General features: G+C 43.7%; 1 protein-coding gene across 1 annotated transcript; it reads right to left on the reverse strand.

The window, feature by feature from the left end:
• Positions 1–9089: 9089 nt before the first annotated feature.
• Positions 9090–14739, reverse strand: HHEX (hematopoietically expressed homeobox). Its single transcript, XM_012454782.2, has 4 exons — positions 14347–14739; positions 12183–12361; positions 11976–12026; positions 9090–10178 (listed from the first exon to the last, which is right to left on the reverse strand). Exons 1-4 carry the CDS (start codon positions 14705–14707, stop codon positions 9957–9959), a joined length of 813 nt encoding a protein of 270 aa, XP_012310205.1. The 5' UTR covers positions 14708–14739; the 3' UTR covers positions 9090–9956.
• Positions 14740–26294: the final 11555 nt, after the last annotated feature.

Here is a 26294-nt window from a genome sequence, read left to right on the forward strand (position 1 = left end):
AGCAAATCTAGGCATAAAATCCAGCACACCATCCCATAGCAGCTTTATAATTATAGATGTCAAAGTTAACAGGAAAATGAAAGTAGAATAGAATGCAAACTAAATTCCTAAAATTACTGAAATAAAATATTGTAACTACAGGGAGACCTATGTCCAGAACTAAATAAAGTTGTCTTTAGAATTTTTTTTTTTTTTTTTTTTTTGAGATGGAGTCTTGCTCTGTCACCCAGGCTGGAGTGCATTGGCGTAATCTCAGTTCACTGCAACCTCTGCCTCCCAGGTTCAAGCAATTCTCCTGCCTCAGCCTCCTAAGTAGCTGGGATTATAGATACTTGCCACCACGCTCAGCTAATTTTTTAGTTTTTTTTTTTTTTTTGATACTTTTAGTAGAGACGGGTGTCACCATGTTGGTCAAGTTGGTCTCGAACTCCTGACCTCAAGTGATCCAACTGCTTCAGCTTCCCAAAGTGCTGGGATCATAGGCATGAGTGACCACACCCAATCGAGGTGATTTTTTTTTCATTCAACCCCCCTAAGTAAGAAAAATAAGTGATATTTTGGTTACTGATATTCCCAGCCCTTCTGATATGTGAAAGGTTTCAGTAATTTGTTTCTTGACAGCCTGATGCTCCTGTCTTTCTGCTGTCTTTCCTTCTCTCCACCTAGGAGTCTTGGAGTCCAATAAAATGTGAGCAGTGTCATTGTTTTCAAATGTAAATTTTATAGTACAGTTTTTATATTTAGATGCATTATTTCAACTGACATGAAAATTCGTACAATGGACTACTATGCAGTATTGAGGATGAACAAACAACATCACACCATAACATGGATGAATTTTACCAGCAAAAAAACTAAAGGAAAGGGCAGCCGGGCACAGTGGCTCATACCTGTAATCCCAACATTTTGGGAGGCCCAGGCAGGCAGATCACTTGAGGTCAGTAGTTCGAGACCAGCCTGGCCAACATGGTGAAACCCCATGTCTATTAAAAATACAAAAATTTGCCAGGCATGGTGACAGACACCTATAATTCCAGCTACTTGGGAGTCTCAGGCAGGAGAATCTCTTGAATCTGGGAGGTGGAGGTTACAATGAGCCAAGATTATGCCATTGCACTCCAGCCTGGGTGACAAAGTGAGACTCCGTCTCCAAAAAAAAAAAAAAGAACCCTAAAAACTAAAGGAATGAGAGATAAAGAAAATACTGTGGGATTTTACTTTTGTAAAGTTCAAAAATTGGCAAATGAATCTATGCCATTTGGAACTGGGTTAGTGCAGTCCCTTGGAGTGAGGTTGGGGATAGTGAGCTAGAGGGGGCATAAAGAGAGCTCCTTGGGATCTGGTAATGGTCTATTTCAAGATATAGATTCCAGTTACATAGTATAGTCATGTTGTAAGCTGTACACCTATGATTTGTGAGCTTTTAAAATATATATGTTATACTTTTAGAAGTAGTTTCTTGAAAAAATTGACAATCCATATATCTTTACAAATTTCATTTGTTAAAAAAAACTCTTGTAAATATGATGCTTTAAAATACATTTGAAAAGTAAAACATCATACAAAATGCCGGTATATTTTAGTGCCTCATGTTTATACAGGATGGATAATACTGAATAATGGCTAAGATTCAGAACAATACACACCAGAAATTGCATGCATAAATTCCCTGGTCACTATTAACACTGTGTTTTTCTTAATGCCTAAAATAACATCTAAACAAGGGGCAGCTGCCTCAGGCAAAATGGTACTTAGGTGATTTTAAAGACCTTAATGAGATCAGGTAATTGCTTGGTGAAGCTAAAAATTTTACCTTCAATTAACTAATCAACAGCACCATACATCATCATAACTTCTCACCCTCTTCCACCTCCGTACCATCAAGTCGTTTCCTCCAGACGTCTGAACCTGCACTCAGGGTCCATTTTTTAAACATTTATTGAATTAGTCTGGTCTAATCTACAATTAATGGAAAGTCTATAGTAATGCAAATTCCATATGCAGCTAAGGAAAGTTAAAAATTTGAAAGAGCATGTGAAGCAAACACACTTTCTGTTCCTTCTACACTTGTTTCTTTGCAATTCACAAAATACTTTCAGAAATCATTTAAAAATATTTGGGTTTCCTGCTTCCATTTTCTAAATAGATGATGCTGATAAAAATAGTAGTGATCACAGCCTACTCCAAATAGTGCTGGGTTTTTTTTGTTTTTGTTTTTGTTTTGTTTTCAGTAAACTGGGTAGATTTTAAATAAAACTCTTGATGGAAATTGAGAATCGTGAACTGGAAATTGAATGAAATTGTCAAGTGTGAAAGGGAAAAATGGCCAAGAAAAGCACAGAAGCACTTCCTCTTCAAATTTATGCTGGTAAAAAGATGGCAGAGAACATCTTCTTTTAGTGCTTATTTAACCTTAAATAGACCTAAATATGTCCTCCCCTCACCCTTGGCCCAAGTTGGCACCTGTCAAGTGTCTACCCACTACCCACTATGCTTTCTTTCTGCTGTGCTCCCAAAGCCATCTAGGAAAGCTGTGTTTCTGGTAGCCAAGGAATGGGAAGTATAATGAGGGTGCAGGGCTTGGGGAGGGAGGGAAATCACTCCCCTCTCCTTGAGGGAGGGCACATGGCTTTCACTTTCATTCTGTAGTACAATATTTATTAAAAGCTTACTGCAAGTCAAACATAGTGCTGAATGCTGGGGACGCAAATCGTAAGCCATCACATTGCCATGTTGATGCCAGAGTCCCTTGTAGAACATGCCTCCATGGGCCAGATGAAGAATAAACATAACGATACTAAATAGTTTATGTAATTGCAACATCAAATAACATGAACCAGAGGAAAATACTTCTTGTTTGTTTTTGAGACAGAATTTCACTGTGTTGCCAGGCTAGAGTGCAGTGGTGCTATCTCAGCTCACTGCAACCTCCACCTCCTGGGTTCCAGAGATTCTCCTGCCTCAGTGTCCGGAGTAGCTAGGATTACAGGAGTACACCACCACACCCAGCTAATTTTTAGTAGAGACAGAGTTTCACCATATTGGCCAGGATGGTCTCGATCTCCCAATCTCGTGATCTAACCACCTCGGCCTCTCAAAGTGCTGGGATTACAGGCGTGAGACACCACACCCAGCCAATTGTTTTTTTTTAACACTTTGAAAAATATAAAATATATTTTATAATGCTCATTTCCCCCAGAAAACTGAGGGGGAAATGATACTTCACTCAGCTTATTAGTTTTCTAATGTAATAGAATAATATGTTACATACACAGAAATTGCTTATATCTTATGCTGTATCATAATTCCTTCCAGATATAATGCTAGATTGAATCAAGGCAAAAGATTAAATAAGATAAGTAAAAAAACCTCAACTCTCTTCTTACAGCTAGAATTAGACTTGATTTGATATCTTCTCAAGAGTGCAACCGATTCAGTGAGGAAGTTCTCATTACATTGACCGGTATAGTAATTGAGGTTTTGGGCGTAACTTCTCGGTGACAGTTTCCTTAACTGGAAAATGGGGTTGATAACAGCCTCTACTTCATAGGGTCGTTGATGATTAAATGATATAAAGCAAGTGAAAGATTCACATAATATTTAGCAGCACATAGTACATGCTCAGTAATTCATTAATTTAACATATATTTACCAAGTGCCTAATAGGGCAGGCTGAAGATATATAGCAGTGAACCAAACAGACAAAAATCCTTACCCTCGTGATGTTCATATATCAATGAGAAGAGACATATAATAAATAAGGCAATAAAAATATTATATCCCATTACATTAAGTGAAATAGAAAAAATTAAATTGTGGTTGGGGATAGGAAGAGGAGATTGCCATCGTGAAAAGGCTGGCAAAGGGAAGGCCGTATCTGAAGGAGAGGAGGGAGCAAGCCATGAGGCTGTGTCTGGGGTGGAAGAGAGTTCCAGAGAGAGGAAAGTGCCAATGCAAAAACAAAGATAACTGTGTGGTGGGTAAAGCAAACCTAGGTCCGCAATCCCTGATTCAAAATTCTGAAATCCAAAATCTCTGGAGTCCAGTCATGCATACTCCCCGCCCTCTCTCACCTCCAGGCCTGTGGACAGGACCGTCCTTCTCCGTGGAACAGCATTCCTTTTCATTTTCTTTGGTTGGGAGTCCCTGGCGGGCTCTGCCACAGCATGTGCTGCCCACCCCTTATTCCAGCATCTGTCAGCTCCGTTACACTCCAGTGCTACTGAGTGCCTCGACCCTAGGACACAGGATTATTACTCTTCTATTTATGTTATCATTATCATTATTATTATTATTATTAATTGTTTGAGATGGAGTCCCACTCTGTGGCCCAGGCTGGAGTGCAGTGGCTCACTGCAACCTCCGCCTCCCAGGTTCAAGTGATTCTTCTGTCTCAGCCTCCGGGGTAGCTAGGATTACAGGCACCTGCCACCACATCCAGCTAATTTTTGTATTTGTTTTAGCAGAGGTGGGGTTTCGCCATGTTGGCCATGGTGGTCTCAAACTCCTGACCTCAAATGATCTGCCTGCCTCGGCCTCCCAAAGTGCTGGGATTACAGGTGTGAGCCACCAGTCCCAGCCTATGTTATTATTATTGCTTAATAATAAAATAAATTAAAAATTTATCCCCGGCTGGATAGGAGCAACGCATTAGGACTCCAGCAACGTTCCCCTCAAACAGGATTCTCACCTCAGCTAAAAGCTGAACATTTCTATAATTGGAAAATCTTGGCTCCAATAGTAACATCTAAAGAATGGAGATCAGTCATTTTCCATTCTAAATGGGGAAGTAAACTGAATGAAGATGAGGAATCCTGAAAGGCAAGGAGGGGAAAGGAGAAAGGGAATGAATAAGATGAGGAAGGAAAAGTGGGGAGGAGAAGAAGGATGGAAGGGCATAAACCATGAAAGAAAAACATAAACAAGGTTATGGGCATCTCCTACTCAAGCGTCTGCGGGCAGCAGGGGAGGGACCCTCTGCCGTTAACTCTTTCCCGTACTTGTTCATCTAAAAAGCTGACTTTAGAGAGAATGAGATTTTTGAATACTTAAGGTTTTTCAAGGATACCAAACTCCCCTTCCAAAATAAGGAGTCTAAGGAATGGTTAGAAAATACGTTTTAAACAAATGTTTTTAAAGTGGAAAGCGGCTTCATTGGCTTTCACCTGGAAAGTCGCAGGATATTTGCAGTGACTCGTTTTTGTTTTGTTTTGTTTTTTTAAGCAGCAACGCAGGAAAGCGTTCGCGGCGGCGACCGGATGCTCCAAAGTCAAGATCCTCCGCAGACAGGAAATGCCTCTGCCAGCTCCAAGGTCCTCTCGCCGCAGCCCTCTGTATTGTCCAGAGAGATTTGTGTACATCCGACTGAACAGGTTTCCCGCCTGCAACTGCGAACCCAAGAGCTGTCTCAAAAGAAGGGAATCACTGGGGCTGTCTAGCTTTTCTGACTGACACTCGGGCCCACTGCGTGCCTGGGACGGACGCCTTCTCTCGGGGGAGCCACGCTCCGCTCTAGGAACTGAGGGACGGAGGCTGAGGATGAGTTTGTTCCCCGGGCCCTCAGCCAGCAAGAGAGGGGTAGGGGTTCCATCTGCCCTGCTGCGAGCCATGCTTGCATCCACAACGGTGTGATTCTGGTTTTCCTACAGCCACATGTGAAGGGGTGGCTGCTCTTCCTTCTGTGGACCTGGGGTCTCAGATCTTTGGGTGAGTGGGAGGAGTCTCCAAAGTGCTTCTTATTTGGGTTTATCAACAATACAAAAAAAAAAAAAACATGTCAAGGGAAAAAATTAGACAAATACAGAATCCAACTGGGACTTCCTAAAACCTCTATGGACTGAAAAATATCAATCAGTACAACGTGATTATTTTGACTACAAAATACTGAACTCCTAGTCTTTTTTTTTTTTTTTTTGAGACAATCTTACTCTGTTGCTCAGGCTGGAGTGCATTGGCATAATCTTGGCTCACTGCAACCTCCGCTCCCAGGTTCAAGTGATTCTCCTGCCTCAGCCTCCCAAGTAGCTGGGATTACAGGCGCGTGCCACCACACCCCGCTAATTTTGTAGTTTTAGTAGAGAAAGGATTTCCCCATGTTGGCCAGGCTGGTCCCGAACTCCTGACCTCAGGTGATCTGCCCACTTCAGCCTCCCAAAGTGCTGGGATTATAGATGTGAGCTACCGTGCCTGGCCTGAACTCCCAATCATTTAGAAGCATCCTGGGTGATTGTTTGGTTTTCACATTCTGTCCCATATTGTCAGTAGTCACATAAATAACTCCAACCACAGATTTTAAGGCTCATTGATTATTAGATCTTGAAAAAAATCAAAATCAGGAGATTTTGAGTTCATCAACTTCCACATGGCAATATATCTGGAGTGGGAATTTTAATATCTTCTGTCCCCAGCAAAATGCATTTTCCCCAAGTCCAAATAAGTTTTCTTAAATCCCTATCCTGCCCAATTAACTAAAATGAATATTCACAGTAATGAAACACACACACACACACACACACACACAAGCTTGTCAGAAAAGTTGAAAGAGAATAGGTACTTTCACTATCAGATGGTTTCCTCTTTTCCCACAAGATGTGTTATCAGCTTTCACCCTGAGAAAACCATAAAAAGTAAGAAAAAGTAATGTTATGCAATAGTTCTCTAAATAAAATACTACACAGTAGGCTAGTCATCTCTAAAAGTGATGTTGTTTAAAGAGTCAAAGTACATCATCCAACAAAATCAATATCATATTAAGTTAGAAAGGGTTCTGAATATCAAAGACCAATGAACTGAATAACTTAAAGTATAAGTACACGACCCAGGGGATTAATCACACACTGTCATGGTGAAATTAGGGCAATTCTTCCAATCATTAACGTTTTGCTTACAAAAATGTGCTTTTCTGTTTGTCTTTCTGCTAAATGATAACCGTTTTCAAGTTGAATCTCCTGATAAAAAGAGTTAAAAACAAGACAGGAGTTGTGCTGTAAAGGTCATACGTGCTGCTTCAACATGAAATAGCCAAAAGACAAACAAATGAAAAATGCCTGGATCGTAGGAGGAATTTCTAAACCTTCATTGGCAATTGCAATGGTGCACTTCAGAAAAGTGAATGCCTACCTGTGTCCTGAGAATACTGCACCTCCTCCAGTTAACATGCTCTTGATTCTTAAGGACATGTTTAGATTCAGAATGGGAGCAACTTGAAGAGAGTTAGGACAAGCTTGAAATTGGGAAGAAGCCTGGTTTCAGGGAATTGTCAACTTTAAAACTAGATTTTACCCCTCAACTTTTCTAGTGTCAATCAATACATTAGTCTGTATTTCTTTGCTGAACAGTCATAATACAGTTACTCTCAAGAATAAACATTAACCAGGGTTTATCTCCAGAAGTGAAACACACACATGGATCTCAGGATTACTTTAATTCAATATTATGTCCACAAGCTGTCTGATACGGACAGTCCCCTTTTCAGATGAGATGGATTATGACCTTTGAAACCTTGATGTAATCTGTTAGGCAGGGTCTGGAGCTTGGAGCCCACAGCTGATGGGAAAGGAAACTCTCCCACTGGGTGGCTACTTTGGGTGCCAAGGTTGAAGAGACATGGGGATAGGGAGAACAATGATGGCATGAACTGAGTTGGGAATTTGGGAGCTGGAAGGGGTAATGTGGCTCAACTAGACCATCTTCGTTCTACAAATGAGGCCAAGAACTAAAACACCAACCCAAATCTTCAAACTTCCAAGTCTATACACACCTCTCTGCTTAAAAACTAGTACTGCTTTTCTCAGAAATCTTAATTCACCCACAATTCCAGGGGACTTTTTAGAATCTAAGGAGGCAGGATGTGACAAGTCCCTAAGAACAATGACCTTTTCACTGTCTTCAACTGAGTGTCCAAATCTGGGAGGGCCACAGCCCCGGGAGCCAGGCAAGGGGTAGGGTCATTCCTTCACAGGACCTTAGCCAGGAGGTACCCAACTCTACAACTAGAGGCCTCCATGGTGGCCAAGGCTAGAGAGAGAAATTTCCGGGTCTCTCCTCAACAAGTCTCTGTCATAGTTTTCCTGGACTGGCAGAGACCTGATGGCTCAGCTAGACAAGCAGCTGACACAGACTAGCAATACCCTGAGAGTCAGAAACCTGGGCCTCCACACCCACCTCACCTCAGCACTCCATTCTCCCTCCATCACATGGTGCCCCGTCCTCCACACTGCGCCCTCTGCTCAGTCATCAAACCTCACTCCCACTAGCCTGGATAAGCCCCGCATTCCTCTATTCCCCCTCGTCTTTCCTTCCTCTCAGCACTCTGCCCCAGCCTCTGGCTGGCCAGAGTTACCAGGGAAGCAGGTGGGAGGGTGAGCGGGAGGGAGGGATGCCGGTCCCACCTGCTTCTTCCACACCCCGAGTGCTCACATCACACCACCCAGGGGTGGTGTCCAGGCCAGCAGTTTTGGCGTCACCCCAGCGCTTGTTGGAAATGCAAATTCCCAGTCCCAGCCCAGTCCCAACACATCAGAACCCTAGGAACGGGGCTAGCCATGGGTTTCCACAATCCCTCCAGAAGGTTCTGAAGTTCCCCGAGTTCGAGGACCGCTCTCATAGCAAACCACCTCCCCGCTCCTCTCGGCCAGGGCCTCCCATCCCCCCACGCGGACCTCCCCACCCCGGGCCTGCAGCGCGCAGCGGGCTCCGGAGCCGAGGGATGACGCGGTGTTGACTCAGCCGGTCAAGGACGGCGAGGGCCAGAGAATCGATGGGGTCCGGACGGCCTCGCGCTTCGCTGCGCAGCGGGCCTTGGCCACCGCTCTTCTCATCGCCTGGCGTGCCCGTGGTTCAAACCTGTCCAGCTCGGGATTCGCCGATAGGAACAGTGCCCTAGCCTCACACACAACCAGCCCCAAGGAAAACGCCCCGGGAGAGGCCCCAACCCACGTTCCAGGTACCCACCCGCGGTCCTGGAACTCAGAGTGAGAGCCCCAGCAAGATCCAGCCCCAATCACTTCCCGTCCCCAGAGCCCAGCAACGCACCAGGCACTCAGGAGGTCCTTTAAGAAAAGGTGTGCAGATTTTTTTAAATCAATTAATTAAACTTATCGTCCCACGTTGGGTTTTATTATATAGTCAAGTTACTTACTTAAAAAAACACATTTTGGCAATTTTTTTTACAGTGAACAATTCTATATACACATTATAAACATAGTTTGATATAAAACAGTATCTACAATCTACTTACATTTAATTAACCTGTGACTTCTAGTTCATCTGCGATTAATTTTAGTCAGGTCAGTTTTTCTGCTTGAATTGGAAGCTACTATCCCCTCAGCACCTTGGTCAAATAGGTATTAAGTGATAGTGCAAAACAAGCATTTAAGATTCTTATCAACTATATCTCACAAAACGAACATACATCTCTTAGACAAGAGCTCTGAAATGGCTTTAGATTTAAGACAGCAGTAAAAGAATGTCATATAAAAGAATGTTTTCCTTTTAAAATATTCCAAGGCTGCCTAAAATGTAGGCCCCTCAGGATTTGGGGTACCCCTTTGCCTTACTATTAAGTGGGAGATACACAGATTACAGAAAATTCATTCAAGAAGGTCCTATTAAAACCTTTAAAGCTATAACTTAAAAATTTAACAGAAAGTTCAGAATTACTTTTTCATAAATAGAAATAACAACTTACTTTTTCTTAAAAGGGGGATGAATTGAATCACTGTTATGTCATTTTATCAAAACAACCTAAGTTCAGTACATAAACTATTTGTTAAGTCAAAATTAAGTTCTCCATGTCAGTTTGTTAACTGAGCAGTGCACCAAATATTTTAGGTTTCCAGGACACCAGAAAATTGATTCCCTTTCTTATATAGCCTTCCAGTTCTTCTATGAAGATTTTCTGTAGCAAAATATTATTCCTAAATCCAGTTTTCTGAACATGCCAATGCCAGTGGTCATCATCCAGCATTAAAATATCCTTTATCGCCCTCAATGTCCACTTCCTGATCCGAATCCTCTGAAATCTCTGATTCAAGGTCTTCCTGGGAGGCAGGGGAGGGCGAACATTGAGAGCTATCTAAAGAAGCACCTTTATTCTGTTCACTGGGCAAATCTTGCCTCTGGTCACAGGAATTGTCCAAACTTTCCAGTTCTTCTTTTTTATTGCTTTGAGGGTTCTCCTGAATAAAGAAATGAAAATGGAGATTGGAAGGATCATAAAACATGGATAGGTGAGAGGCATAAATCAAAACCTCTCTTCATCCGGTATTGTCTTTTAATTTTTAGTTTACTGAGTGTTCTCAGTTTATCATCTTCTTATTCAGGAGATACATACTTGTGCTTTTTTCTCACTTTGGAAGAAAAGTTTCTGTCATATCAAAAATTATATGCTTACAAGATGAGAACCAGCCGTGAATATAAATGCAGATGTATTATACCAATTGAACACAAATTCTGGTTACTTAACACCAGCCCAAACCCATGGTTTCAATATTCTCAAAAGTTTAAGGGGGAAAGAAAATCAGATCACTACAGATAAATCCTAATTTCATTCTTTAAATATTTAAACTTTGCCAATTAATAGTCTTCCAGACATTTCAAAAATAAGAATGCTAAATGGTGAATTAAGAATAAAGTTTCAAAATTATTAGACTGGATCTTTTTTCATTCATTTTCTGGAGCAAATTTATAAACATCTACATGTATATAAATATATAACAAGTTACAGAATCATGGCAAAGAAAAAAATGTGGATCTGGAAGAATGCTGCCGACTGAGATTGTAGACAATTAGCTACAATTTACTTAAAATCTGGGGCAAATTTCTGGGAAATATCTTGATAATGCATAGAAATCACTATTTTTAAGGTTTCTGGTAAACTAGAGTCAAGCCTTTGACCAAGAACTGTTAAATATATAAGCTAGTGAATTTTTAATCCTACACCTGTCTAAAATGCTTATAAATACTACCTAGAAATATTACAACATCTATTTGTTATATAGTTGCAAGCCTATAGTCTCAACAAATAGATTCACAAGGTCAGAAATTGAGAGTGAATCTGCAAATATTTAAATCACATTACAGTAATGAAATTACAGGAATTTTATTTTCTGTTTCAAAATATTCCTTGGGATACTTTCTTTTGAATGAAAAAGTAATGATCAATACATTTTAAAATCCACTTTGCTTTAAATTTCTCCATTGTTTCAAAATGTTTTATTTATTATAAACTGCATATACAATGACAAGTGAACAACTCAGCAATTATCAGATAACTTTGGAGGATACATCCAGATTAGGACATCAAAAATGAATGTTTAGCTTTAAGTCAATAGACCTTCTTTTAAAAACTAAATCACCCTTTACTTTTTATCACATATTGCGAAACAAGGTCACTGGAAGAAAGACTGGTAGAAAGTTTAAGCTACTTTCCAAACAGGCTTGAATATTTTCTTACAAGTTTTATATTTCCTTTTAAGAGCTGGCATTAGATGGAAAATAATTTTTAAACTCCCTGACAGTTAATTCTTCTAAAAAACAGTGCAAACAAGACTTAAAGGTGTTTGTTTCTTTATATTTACCCTTGAGTTCTGCCTGGTTTTATTATGGCTGTGTAAATAAAAGAAACAATTTTCTCCCAAAGATAACTGCTTAAGTCATTTACTGTCAATTACTTTATCTTTCCTGCGTTAATTAGATAAACAACATATGGGATTTATAAAACAATTAGCTGGGAGTTTTACTAGCCAGTGTGCGAAAACCCAAGCATAATTGATATAGGAACCCCATTAGGTGCTTTTAGCATTACTGCCACCTGAGCAACTCATCCTGAATTTCAGCAGGACTATTTGTCTTTTTAATCAAGGTGAAGAGGTTAAATAGTCTCTCAAGTGACTTTTGCATACAACCCATAACAGCCTCGCAGAGATAACGTGATAAAAATATTTATTTCCATAGAAACAGAACCATGTCCATACCTGTTTTAGTCTCCTCCATTTAGCACGTCGATTCTGAAACCAGGTTTTGACCTACAGGAAAGAGAGAAAGAAAACTCGCCACGGGCCCGCGTCGGGATTTGCCAGAGGGCAGGGTCGCTAGTCGCCTCTCTCTCGGTGGCCCGGCGACCCCCACCCCAGAAGCCTTCATCCCCACCGGAGGCGGCCCCAGGCCCCTGGCGAGCTCACCTGCCTCTCGCTAAGCTGCAGCATCTTGGCCAGACGCTTTCTCTCGGGCGGAGAGAGGTATTTCTGCGTCTCGAACTTCTTCTCCAGCTCGATGGTCTGGTCGTTGGAGAACCTCACCTGGCCGCCTTTCCTTTTATGCAGAGGCCTCTGCAAGAAGGGGCTCCAAAGTAGAGGTTTACCTGCGGGCGAGAAGAGCAGCGCTCACCCACGGCCCTGGAGCGACCTGGCCAGACCCCCTGGGATGACAAAGGTAGGCCAGAGGCCACCCAACCAGACACGTTCACATACACCCACCGGCACGTGGACCCAACAAGCTCCCACCAACCCACAAACAGGCCCGAAGTCACACACCAACACTGCAGATGCACACGGCCCACCCTGGTACACTCACCCACACACAACCGTCACACCTACAGCTAGATCCAGACACATCTTTAATCCCCAAAAGAATGCGCACTACCGACTGGGCTTACAATGCCACGACCCTCTTTGCCCAGTGGCTCTCGGATTGATACACTTTTCGCCCCCTTGGATCTTCCATCGTGAACCGGGTGTGTGTGCGTTTTAGGGGTGGAGTGGGGCCGCTGCACCGCCAAGGCCTGGCTGCGCGGGAAGCGCTCGGGCTGGGACGCCCGCGTAGGGCCGCGCGAAGAGCCTCCAATCCTGGCTGGGGGAGCCGCGGCCTCCTCTGATTTCACACCCAGCCCGCGGGGGCGGCCAGTTAAAGCCACCCCATGGGCTATGGCAACATTTCCGTCAATGTGTTTCCTGTTGGTCTAGCTCGAAAAACCCTTTGCTTCCTCCTGCGCGGTCCCAGCAGTAACCCAAGGAAACTCAGGGCGCACAGTGAAAACGTTTGTCCCCAGGCCCGGCCCGGCTGAGGGTCCCGCTCCAGTCCCGACAAGCGACCAGAGCCAGGCACGGGCCGCATCATCAAACTCTCGAGGCTGGAATTAGACAGACAGGACAACAACTCAAAAACACAAAAAGATGAACTAAAATACAATCCCCTTCCCGGTAACCGTGAGAAGGGAAGGTGGAGGGCTGAGCTAGAGGCCGCGCCATAAAAATTGTGACATTAAAATGCTAATTAAGACGTTATTTGTCTTCAGGGTCCCTAGTGAAGCTTCCAATAACAGAGTTCATTTAAAACTCTAGAGGCGCCCCGTTTCCTTATTTACCCTAGGGCTTCAGACCTCGAAGGCGCCAAGGGTCAACCACAGCGCGGACCATGGGCGGCTTATTTCTTAAGCCGCACACTGAGGGGACATGCCCCGAAGTTCTAGAATATATGCCCTATGTGTCCCTGCTTCCCTTCCTAACTGGCGCCCAGGGGCTGTGGCTTCCTCCAAAGTAGTGTCGGTCGGTCCGTGCGTCCATCAGTCCACAGGCCTGCACCTCAACGCTTTGAAAGCTAGCATTGTTTTTTCGAGATTTTGCTTGCGTCAGGCTTCAGACTGGTGCAAAACAGCCTCGAAAAAAAATAGGAAGCAACTGGTTATTTTAGCTGCCATAAAGTCACATCCCACACAGAGGAAATGAACAATATCAGAAAAACGGATCCCGGCTATCAGAAGTCGAGTGTTTCCTGAATTTGTCTGTATTGAGGATGTCGATAAAATAATCAGCAGCGTGCACTACTCCGGGGGAAGGGTCTGCTTCATGCAGCCAGGAAAACACTTAACAGCTTCTGAAACCAGATTTACTCCTATCGAGAACTCAAGATTTCCTGTATGAACGGAAAGGGTCAGGCTCTTTCACTGCACAAGCCTGTTGAACCAGGTCCAGCCCCGTAGCCGCCCGGGCCCAGAAGCCATCCCTGCCCCACGGGGGCCGGCCAGGGGCGCCTCGACGCCCCTTTCCTCGTCCCTCCCGCCAAGGGAGCCCAACCCCGGGTGACACGCGCGGTCCACGGCTGCCCTAGCCGCGAGGTCTTTCGCTGGCCCGCACGCCCCGACGCCTGCAAGGTGCAGGAAAACCAATCTGAGTCACGGTGCGGTCAGCCCCGGCCGCGCGCCGCCCGTCCCCGCGCGTGCCCGACAGCTGCTTTTCATCGCTTTTGCCACAGCCGTCTACGCCTGCCCCCTTCGCCCCCTCGGCCTCCCGGGCGCTGCCACCTGCCGAGTGGCGCCTCCTCGCCCCCACCCTCGCCCGACCGCCTTACCCAGGGGGTCGTGGCGGAGCAGGGCGTGCGTGTAGTCGTTCACCGTCCGTGGGAAGGGGTACAGAGGGCCCCCGAAGCCGCCAGGTCCGTAGGCAGCGGCCAGCGCGGCGGCGGAGTGGTGCGAGAAGGCGGGGTGGATCGGCGTGGGCTCGTACACCGGGGTCCGGTAGGGGGACACGAGGCTGGTGAAGGAGGAGTTGGGGGACGGCAGCGTGGGGGCGGGAGTGGGCGCGGCGGGCCCGCGGCCCAGGATGTCCTCGATGTAGAAGGGCGTCGGGTGCGCAGGCTGCAGCAGCGGCGTGGGCGCGTACAGCGGCACCCCTACGGCGCCCGCCGCAGGCCCGGGATGCGGGTACTGCATGGCTCAGCTGCCCTCCGGCCCCTCTCAGAGCTGCCGGCCCGCGCCGCGGCGCTACATTTATCCGCGCTCCGCGCTCCCGGCGATAGGCTCCGCCGGCCGCGGGGTGGGGCCGCGCTCACTGGCCCCTTCCTGACGCCGGGCCCTGCGGCCAATGGCGCGGGGCCCCGGGAGCTGCCGCCCGCCCCCACCCCGGCCCGCCCAGCCAGCCGAGCTCCCCGCCCCCTGGGAGCGCTAACTCCCAGGCTCCCGGCACCCAGCACCCGGCGCCCTGGTGCCCCGCCGCCGTCGTCGCCCCTGGGGGCTCCGAGGACGCCCTAGAGGAAAGCCTGGGGCCGCGTCCGTCGGGGGAGATGCGACGAAGGCTGCCGCCTAGAGTGCGGGCTCCAGCGGCCTTGTCCGCGGCCCGGAGGCACCTCTGCTGAAATTCGGGGCGCCGTCCGGGCCTGGGCCCCGGTGGCAGCAGTCGTTTCCAGACGGGGAGTTAGCGGGACTCGGCCGGAGCAGAGGCCTCTGGCCTGAGACGCCTCCCCGGTGGGTGCGCTCCCTGGATTAACAGTTGCGCTGGCTGTCACCCCAGCCGCCTCGGGTGCTCAGAGCGGGACAGCGCCCTGCGTTCCTAGGGCTGCTCTGCGTCCCTTAGCTGCGACCCAGCGGGGTTTGGATGGCTGGAGTTCAGGTGCTGCGCACTGTTGGCCGCTCCACCCGGTTCGTTTGGAGGTCCCTGATTCAAGCCACTTCCGCGAGGATGCTGGCAGAAGCAGCTCCGAGCAACAGTCAAGGGGAGGCCCGGGTCCTACCGTGCTGGGCGGGGGCTGTGCAGTCTTCAATCCAGTGGGGGCTGCTCCGTGTCTTTTCTGCCGGCTCTTGAGGGTCGCAGCTGCGCGCAGTCTGGCTCTCTGGTTTTGCACGTGTTTTCTATTGAAGCAGTCCGTACCGCTAGCCCGTGTGGCTGTGCGGCTCCACTCGCCTCCGGGGCAAGGGGGCATTTTCTTGATTGACGCCCTCCCGCGGTCGTCACACCTCGCGGTGAGCCGTTTCTGCTAAGGTCCTCCATTAATCGTGGAAATGGAAAGACTTCCCAGCTTTTTCTATTGAGACTTCTCAGGTTTTCAAGCTTATAGCTTGGAACTATTTCTCCAAACGCAGCAGGACCACAGTAGAAGAGGCGTGGACTGTGAGCCTGACCGCACATTTTTGTTGAGCAACTACTGTGTGCCAGCAGTGAACAGAACAGATGTGGTCCTTCTCACGGAGACAGGAAACAAATTTTAATACATGCGTGTATTAAAGGAAGGAGACATACATAATGATCTAAAACCTGTAACAAGGGTTTATCTGGAAAACACTAAGGAAGGGAAAAGCTTCCCGAGTAGTGATGTTTGAAAAGTGAGTAGATGTTAGCAAGCCCAGGGTACTTGGACATTCTAAGTCCAGGGAATAACATGTGAGTGTTGTTAGTTAATGCAGCTTTGGTCAAGTCACCCTCCCTGAGTTTTTCTCATTTGAAACATCTGAGACTTAGCCTAAAGGCTCCTAATCTTTTTAGGGTAAGATAATAGATATCTTTCAAAATCTAATGACAGACAAGAGCTACAAACCCAGACAAACTCAGGAGTGTACTACGCTATCATTCGAGTTAAATCACGTTGAGGGTAGGTAAGAATATAATTGATCTATTATATTTATGTAGTACATGTAAATTATAAATTTGTATAATATGTATTGCTCTATGATATAAACTGTCTCTGGAAGGATTAAAAAAACTAACATTGGCTGTCTATGAAGAGAGGGGTGGGGTTGGAGGGAGCATGTATAGCTTTGAATATTTGGAGGCTTGCACTATATGGATGTATCACCTATTCATCATATAAGTAAGTCCTTGAAGAAGTGGCTGCTTCTAGGTCTAGGGCAAGAAAAGTGCAAGGTAAGCTCAAAGACATCTTGTGCTGGAAACCATGAAAAGAAAATAGAAACTGCCTTGGAGTGTTTTCCATTGGCCAAATTTGGGGTGATTTAAACTTTAAAAATACATTATGGATTATACCACTTTGAATATAACAATTCGTGAGTCTGTAGTGGTACGCAGAGAAAGGTGCAGTGAATGTGAAAGCTAGAAGAATGCCAGCTAACAGATGTAGAAAAATTGATAAAATCACAAAATGTAATAATTCATTCAAGAAAAAATCATCATCAACTAACAGTGAAATGTTGAGGATGAGGATTTTCACAAGCCCTCATGATATCCCAATTAACTGGACTCTGGATTTTAAAAAACTGTAAAAGACATTGCTTTTATGGGGGGATAATGTGGACGAACTATGAGGTATACGTTAGTTGACATTATTAATCTTCTTTTAGAGGTGATACTGGTATTGTAAGTTACTTTGGAAAATGCGATCTTGGGAGTTGCAAGCTAAAGTGTTTAGGGGTGATGGGTCATATCTACAGCTTACTTCAAATACATATACACCTCTATATGCATGCACATCTACATATATGTTTATACACACGTATCTGTGTATAAGTACATATATGTATATATAAAGAGGGAGATATCACAGGTTCAGTTCCAGACCACTTCAATAAATGAACATGACAATAAAGCAAGTCATGGGAATTCTTTGGTTTCCCAGTGCATGTAACAGAGGTTATCTTTACACTATGCTATAATGTATTCAGTGTGCAATCGCATTATATCTTAAAAAACCTTAATGTACATACCTTAATTTTAAAATACTTTGTTACTAAAAAATTGCTAATGATCGGCAGGGGGTGGTGACTCATGCCTTTAATCCTAGCACTTTGGGAGGCCGAGGTAGCTAGATCACTTCATATCATGAGTTCAAGACCAGCCTGGCCAATACAGTGAAACCCTGTGTCTACTAAAAATACAAAAATTAATTGGAAATTGCTTGAACCTGAAGGTGGAGGTTGCAGTGAGCCAAGATCATGCCACAGCACTCCAACCTGGGCAACAGAGTGAGACTCCGTCTCAAAAAAAAAAAAAAATGGTAACAATCATCTGAGCCTTCAGCAAGTCATAATCTTTTTGCTTGTGAGGGGTGTTGCCTCGATGTGGATGACTGCTGACTGATCAGGGTGGGAGGCACAGAAGGTTGGGGTGGCTTTGGGCAATTCCTTAAAGACAACGATGAAGTTTGCCACATCTGTTGACTCCTCTGTTCATAAAAGATTTCTCTGTAGCATGTGATGATGTTTGATGGCATTTTTATCCACACTAGAACTTTCAAAATTGGAGTTCATCCTCTCAAACCCTGCTGCTGCTCTATCAAGTATGTTTGTGTAATAGCCTCTCTCTCTCTCTCTCTCTCTTTTTTTTTTTGGTCCTTTTTCTTTTTTCCTTTTTCTAGAGAATGGAGTCTCACTACATTGCCCAGGCAGGTCTCAAGCTACTGGGCTCAAGCTATTCTGCCTCTGCCTCTCTAAATGTTGGGAATACAGGCATAAGTCACTGCACCCAGCTATGTAATATTCTAAATTATTTGTTGTCATTTCAATAATGTTCACAGCATATTCACCAGAAGTAGATTCCATCTCAAAAAAAACACTTTCTAGGCTGGGTGCGGTGGCTCACGCCTGTAATCCCAGCACTTTGGGAGGCTGAGGCGAGTGGATCACGAGGTCAAGAGATAGAGACCATCCCGGTCAACATGGTGAAACCCCGTCTCTACTAAAAATACAAAAAATTAGCTGGGCATGGTGGCGTGTGCCTGTAATCCCAGCTACTCAGGAGGCTGAGGCAGGAGAATTGCCTGAACCCAGGAGGCGGCGGTTGCGGTGAGCCGAGATCACTCCATTGCACACCAGCCTGGGTAACAAGAGCGAAACTCCATCTCAAAAAAAAAGAAAAAAAAAAAAACTTTCTTTGCTCATCCGTAAGAAGTAACTCCTCGTCCATTCAAGTTGTATCATGAGATTGCAGCAATTTAGTCACATCCTTAGGCTCCACTTCTATTCTCTTGCCATTTCCACCACATATGCAGTTACTTTCTTGAACTGAAATCTTAGATCCCTCAAAGTCATCTGCGAGGGTTGGAATCAACTTCTTCCAAACTCCTGTTAATACTGATATTTTTACCTCCTCCCATGTATCATGGCTTCTAGAATGGTGAATCCTTTCCAGAAGGGTTTCACTTGGCTTTGCCCACATCCGTCAGAGGAATCACTATCTATGGCAGCTATAGCCTTACAAAATGTATTTCTTAATAAGATTTGAAAATCAAAATTACTCTTTGATTCATGGACTACAGAATGGATGTTGTGCTAGCAGGCGTGAAAACAACATTCATCTGTTTGTATATCTCCATCAGAGCTCTTGGGTGACCAGGTGCATTGTCAGTAAGCAGCAATAGTTTGAAAGGCATATTTTTTTTTTCCTGAGCAGTAGGTCTCAACAGTAGGCTTAAAATATTCAGTAAACCACACAGCAAAAAGATGTGCTACATCCAGGCTTTGTTGTTTTATTTATAGGGCACAGGCAGAGTAGATGTAGCATAATTCTTAAGAGCCCTAGGATTTTCAGAATGGTCAATAAGCGTTGCTTTCAACTTAAATGTCAGCTACATTAGCACCTAACAAGAGAGAGACTGTCCTTTGAAACTCTGAAGCTAGCATTGACTTCTTGCTAGCTATGAAAATCCTAGATAGCATATTCTTCCAATAGAAGGCTTTTTGGTCTACGTTTAGAATCAGTTTAGTATAGCCACATTCATTAATGAGCTTAGCTATATCTTCTGGGTAACTTGCTGCACCTTTTCCATCAACATCTTCTGCTTCACCTTGCACTTTTTTTTTTTTTTTTTTTTTTGGAGACGGAGTTTCACTGTTGTTACCCAGGCTGGAGTGCAATGGCGCAATCTCGGCTCACCGCAACCTCCGCCTCCTGGGTTCAAGCAATTCTCCTGCCTCAGCCTCTCGAGTAGCTGGGACTACAGGCGCACACCACCATGCCCAGCTAATTTTTGTATTTTTAGTAGAGACGGGGTTTCACCTTGTTGACCAGGATGGTCTCGATCTCTTGACCTCGTGATCCACCCGCCTCGGCCTCCCAAAGTGCTGGGATTATAGGCGTGAGCCACTGCGCCCGGCCCTTCACTTTGCACTTTTATGTTATGGTGATGGCTTCCTTCCTTAAACCTCATGAACCAACCTCATTTAGCATCCACCATTTCTTCTGCAGCTTCCTCACCTCTCTCAGCCTTCATAGAATTGAAGAGAGTTGGGACTTTGCTCTGGATTAGGCTTTCATGTAAGAGAATGTTGTGGCTGGTTTGATCTATCCAGACCACTTGCACTTTCTCTAGATCAGCAATAAGGCTATTTCACTTCTTAGCATTCGTTTGTTCATTGGAGTACCACTTTAAATTTCCTTCAAGAACTCTTCCTTTGTGTTCACAGCTTCTCTAACTTTTAGTGGATCTTAACTTGCTACATGGCCTCAACGCTGAGCTTAATCATTTCTAGCTTTTGATTGAAAGTGAGAGACATGCGATTCTTGCTTTCCCTTGAACACTTAAGGGCCATTATAGGGTTATTTATTTGCCCAATTTCAACATTGTTGTCTCTCAAGGAATAAGGCGGCCCAAAGAGAGAAGGAAAGAGACTGAGGAACAGCCTGTCAGTAGGACAGTCAGAACACATGACATTTATTAGGTTAGCCGTCTTATATGGGTGCAGTTTGTGGTGCCTCAACACAATTATAATAGCAACATCAAAGCTCACTGATCACAGATCATTATTACAGATATAATAATACTAAAAAGTTTGCAATATCCCAAATGTGACACAAAGACATGAAATAAGCACATGTTCTTGGGAAGATGGTGCCAATAGACTTGCTTGATGCAAGGGTGTCACAAAACCTTCGATTTGTAAAAACTGCGATATCTGCAAAGCACAATAAAGTAAAGCACAATAAAATGAGGTACGCCTGTATGGAAAATTATCAGTTGGTGAACTTAGGCGAAGAGTATACAAGTGTTTGTTATGCTATAATTTCAGAGTATACAGGTATTTGTTGTACTCTAATTTTAGCTTTTTTGTTCACATAGTAATTAAATTACCATAATTCCTGTAGATTTGAAAGTTTTAATATAAAAATGAGAAAAAAATGAAAGCACCTTTTTTTAATCTCTTCAAATTTCTTTTTACCATCTTTTTTTTTTTTTTTTTGGACAGAATCTCACTCTGTTGCCAGGCTGGAGTGCAGTGGCGCGATCTCAGCTCACTGCAATATCCGCCTCCTCGGTTCAAGTGATTCCCCTGCCTCAGCCTCCTGAGTAGCTAGGACTGCAGGTGCACACCACCACACCCAGCTAATTTTTTGTATTTTAGTAGAGATGGGGTTTCACCATGTTGGCCAGGATGGTCTCGATCTCCTGACCTCATGTTCCACCCACCTAGGCCTCCCAAAGTGCTGGGATTACAGGCATGAGCCATCACACCCAGCCTACCATCCATTTGTTAAAGGCAAAATGTTCTGAATGATTTGTGAAGATTGCATACAATTTCAGGTACTGCCTTGACCCTAGAAACTATCAGTGAAGAGTTATTTGGGAATCATTGATCCCTCTGTGGGTCAGCTCTGATGCTGTGCCACCTCCACCAGTCATCATTCTCATGCCATGGCCTAATGAATTCAATGTGCTCTTCTGTGTTCCAAGGACAGAGACAAGCTCTGGTGACAAAGAAAGAACTGTTATTATCTGAAGTTCAAACTTACCTTCACAAGTTATGTTTGGGTCTTCAAAGATTGGGACCTCAGTAAACTAAGCAGAAAACTGTGCTTATTATTTTTCTCACAAAACGTTTTCCCCTTGTTTGTGTTTTTCTCCTTTTTCCTGCCCCTTCCACTCCATAAGTAACAGATGATGACTCCAATTCACTTACTGCTTTCACAGTAAATCATAGCCAGCCACAGTAAATCATCCCCATAATCAAGATGGGGAATATCTAAATTATTCCCCATCTTCAGAAATAGTATGAGTTTATGGTACTAGTTTACTCTGTGCATGATTCAGCCACCAACCAAAAGACCTAAATCTACAAATCTTTTAAAAATAAATATTAAAATGCTAGGGAAATAATCACTAGCATAAAATTATTAAATAATCACTAATGAAAGAAGCATCCTCTCTTTCTTTGATTTAGCCACAGATCCTTGGAAGTAGATGGAGATCTTAAAAGGCATTGGTGAAACATTCCAACTCAGCTACATAATCCTCACTGGCAAATTGAAGCACTTAATTCTGTTAAGCTATATAACACTACCTTTCTACATCCAATCGTCAGATCCATGTTCACTTTGCTAAAGTTAAAAAAGAATTACAACCACATTTGTGAATGTCACATTTATTGAACTACATAATTTTTAATATCACTTGTGTACATTTTATAGTTTGTTTTATTGTTTTAAAAGTCATTTGGGGCCCTGAAAGAACTAGATTTTTCCAAAGTTGTCCTTATGATTTTTTTTTCACACAGTCAGAACTAATAAAACAAAACTGTTGTAGCTATTTAATTCAAAATCTCTTGGAGTTTCAATATTTTTTCTCTGCTGGATACTAAAACCAATAAAGCTACATGAGATTTTAATTATATTCTGAATTAAACAAGACTTTCTCCAAAAATTTGGCCCCATTTATTTTAGCCATTGCTGTTGTGCAAAAGACCAAATTTGTAAGAAGAGAAGGTGTTTCTCACTTCTAATTTATCTAGAAGGAATTTGGGTAAACTTTTTGCAACTTACTTTTAATAAATATATTTAGAGGTAAAAATTCAAGTTATCTATAGCTTGAAAGTATCAATGGATTTTATAATAACTTGGTTCTATTTATACTTATACTAAGTTTTATTATCTTCAACTGTTGGGATAACTAAATCATTTATCAAATTTCATATCAAATCATATGTTTTTTAAATATTTAACAAAATCTAATTAATTAGTGCTGTAGTGCTTTACTAACTTACAAAATGCTAATCTGATCAAATAGAAATGCTACATCCACATCATAAATGGAATCAGAACCCTGAAATACATAAGCAGTAGGCATCATGACATTGCTTCAGTGATGTTCTTTTTTTTTTTTTTTTTTTTTTTTTGAGATGAAATCTTGTTCTGTCGCTCAGGCTGGAGTGTAGTGGCACAATCTTGGCTCACTGAAATCTCCATCTCCCGGATTCAAGCAATTCTTCAGCCTCTGCCTCCTGAATAGCTAGGATTACAGGTGCCCACCACCACATCTGGCTAATTTTTGTATTTTTAGTAGAGATAGGGTTTTGCCATGTTGGCCAGGCTGATCTTGAACACCTGGCCTCAGGTGATCCACCAGCCTCAGCCTCCCAAAGTGCTGGGATTACAGGCGTGAGCCACCGCACCTGGCCTTTTTCACATTTTATGTTCTACAAGGTGCATCACATACCACTGTCATGTGGGTGAATTTTACTGACCATGGAGCTTTAGGTAGAGATTTAAGTAACTGCTCAATTTAAAAGGTGAAGAATTCAATAGTAAAAAGAGCACCCAATTCTTTAAATGGGCTAAAGGTCTGAATAGACATTTCTCCAAAGAAGATATAAAAATAGCCAATGAACACATGAAAAGACATTCAGCGTCATTAGTGATCAGGGAAATGCAAATCAAAACCACAATGAGATACCACTTCATATCCACTATGATAGCTATAATGATATTTTTTTTTTAATGTTTTTTTGAGACAGAGTCTCACTCTGTCACCAGGCACCAGGCTGGAGTGCAGTGACGTGATCCCTGCTCACTGCAACCTCCACTTCCTGGGTTCAGGCAATTCTTCTGCCTCAGCCTCCCGAATACCTGGGACTACAGACGCATGCCACCATGCCCAGCTAATTTTTGTATTTTTAGTAGAGACGGGGTTTCACCATGTTGGCCAGGATGGTCTCGATCTCTTGACCTCGTGATCCACCCACCTCAGCCTCCCAAAGTGCTGGGATTACAGGTGTGAGCCACCGTGCCCAGCCAGCTATAATGATTTTAAAAACACAAGTGTTGGTGAAGATGTGGAGATTAGGAGCCCTCATGCTTTGCTAGTGGCAATGTAAAATGAAGCAGCAGCTTTGAAAAGCAGTCTGGCAATGGCTGAAAAGTTTAAACATAAAGTTATCATGTGACCCAGTGATTCTACTCTTAGGTATATTCCCACGAAAGGAAAACATATGTCCACACAAAAACCTGTTCACAAATGTTCACAGCAGAATTACTTATAATAGCCAAAAAGTGGAAACAACCCAAATGTCCCTTAAGTGACGAATGGCTGTGTTAAAAGTGGTATATCCATACAGTGGAATATTATTTATTTGGTAATAAAATGGAATGAAGTTTGGAGACACACTCTGCACGTATCAGCACTTCATTCTGATTCGTGGATGAACTTTGAAAACATTTATTTTCAAAAGAAGTCAGAGGCAAAAACCCACATATTGCATGAATCTTGTATAAGCTTGTCCAACGCATGGCCCCATGGGTCGCATGTGGCCCAGGATGGCTTTGAATGCAGTCCATCACAGATTTATAAACTTTCTTAAAACATTATGAGATTTTTTGTGATTTTTTTTTTTTTTAGCTCATCAGCTATTGTTAATGTCAGTGTATTTTAGTGTGGTCCAAGACAGTTCTTCCAGTGTGGCCCAGGGAAGTCAAAAGATTGGACATGAAATGCCCAGAATAGGGCATATGAAATGCCCAGAATAGGTAAATCTATAGAAATGAAAAGTGGAATAGTGGTTGCCAAGGCTGGGGAAGTTGGGGATTAATGAAGGGTGACTGCTGATGGGTACAGGGTTTCTTTCTGGAGTGACGAAAATGTTCTAACAGTTATTGTGGTGGTTATTACACAACTTTATGAAGAGCCTTAAAAAATTTTTTTCTTTTTGAGACAAGACCGAGTTCACTCTATTAAGCAGGCTGGAGTGCAGTGGCGCAATGTCGGCTCACCACAACCTCTGCCTCCTGGGTTCAATCGATTCTCCCACCTCAGCCCCCTGAGTAGCTGGGATTACAGGCATGTCTCACCACAGCCTGGCTAATTTTTGTATTTTTAGTAAAGATGGGGTTTCACCATATCGGTCAGGTTGCTCTTAAATTCCTGACCTCATGTGATCCGCCCGCCTCAGCCTCCCAAAGTGCTGGGATTACAGGTGTGAACCACCACACCTGACCAGTACTGCCAATATCAATAATAAACCAGGACTCATGCTGTCTGGACCACGGGTGCCTCTATTCAGCACACCAGCCTGCCCCTCTCAATCCTGTGCCTCTTAATTTGCATTTTTTTCACCAACCAGGTGCCCTTCTAATCACCACTGAGAAAGTGAGGAAAGAGGGACTTACTGCCAGAGAACTCAACGTCTGATGGAAAACCTTAAAGCCAGTCCAAAGTCTGTTCCTGATTTTTAAATTTTCACAATGTCCTCTCAAATCATATGGCCACAAAATTCCACCATCCTTCACTTTAAGGAGCACTCTAAAGATTCTGTTTTGAGAAAAGGAAAAGGCAACAAATCCCAGGCCCACAAAGAAGTCGCAAGACCTGTGTTCTGCAGGGCTGCCAGCGTCAGAGAGTTCGGGTCGAGAGAGGTGGAGGGAAGCAGTGTGGACTTTCTAAATGTGGGGATCCATGAAAGCGGAGGATGGCCCCCTCCTAGAAAAACAGAGGCCTCAGGGTAAAGACATTGTGAATTAACCGACAGGAACTCACCCTCCCGTTCCACAAGGACTTCATCTCAGTTCAAACAGAATCTGGCTTCCCGAAGACACGTTTCCCCCAGCTGTGAAAATGGGCCTGAAACACTGAATTATTTAAGATTGGCTTATCAGAGAAGTCTGAGGTCATTTGGAGAGGTGTGACAGTGGTAGGAGAAATTGCCCATGCCAAGATTTGACCCAAAAAGGAACTCCCTGACTGAAGTTATAGGCCTCACCAGAAACTGATAACATGGGATGCTTAAGAGAGGGAAGCTGGATAGTGGTGTAGTCATAGCGGTGGAGAGGGGCAGGGGAGAATGAGATGGGAAGTGGCTTTATGCTGCCACTTTTGTACTTTTTGAATTTTGAACCCGGTTTCTAGAAAGTATCTGGCATAAAGTAGGTGAGCAATAGATATTTTTGAAAAGGTGAATGAATGGAGTCAAATAAACATGATTGTTTAAAACTTTTCGTTTCAAGGGTACGTGTACAGATTGGTTCTACAGATAAACTGCATGTTGCCGGGGTTTGGTGTACATAGTATTTTGTCCAAGTAATAAGCATAGTACTCTTTAGGTAGTTTTTCAGTCCTCACCTTCCTCCTCCAATTCAGCCTCAGCATCTATCGTTCCCTTCTTTGTCTCAATGTTCAGCTCCTACTTATAAATGAGAACATGTGGTGTTTTGTTTTCTGTTCCTGCATGAGTTTGCTTAGGGTCATGGCCTCCAGTTCCATCCATGTTGCTACAAAGAACATAATCTCATTCTTTTTTATGGCTGTGTAGTGTTCCATGCTGTATATGTACTATGGTGTGGTTTTTTTTTTTTTTTTTTTTTTTGAGACAA

The sequence above is a fragment of the Aotus nancymaae genome, unplaced genomic scaffold, assembly GCF_030222135.1.
Source record: "Aotus nancymaae isolate 86718 unplaced genomic scaffold, 86718_ANA_hifiasm-v0.15.2.pri h1tg000010l, whole genome shotgun sequence".
NCBI classification, from domain to species: Eukaryota; Metazoa; Chordata; class Mammalia; order Primates; family Aotidae; genus Aotus; species Aotus nancymaae.

Excerpts from the sequence above, each read along its gene's own strand:
- HHEX (XM_012454782.2), bottom strand. The coding sequence starts at position 14,707 with ATGCAGTACCCGCATCCCGGGCCTGCGGCGGGCGCCGTAGGGGTGCCG. Across the intron at positions 12,027-12,182 it reads TGCAGCTTAGCGAGAGGCAG|GTCAAAACCTGGTTTCAGAA; the intron begins GTGAGCTCGCCA and ends TCTTTCCTGTAG. Across the intron at positions 10,179-11,975 it reads AATGGAGGAGACTAAAACAG|GAGAACCCTCAAAGCAATAA; the intron begins GTATGGACATGG and ends TTCTTTATTCAG.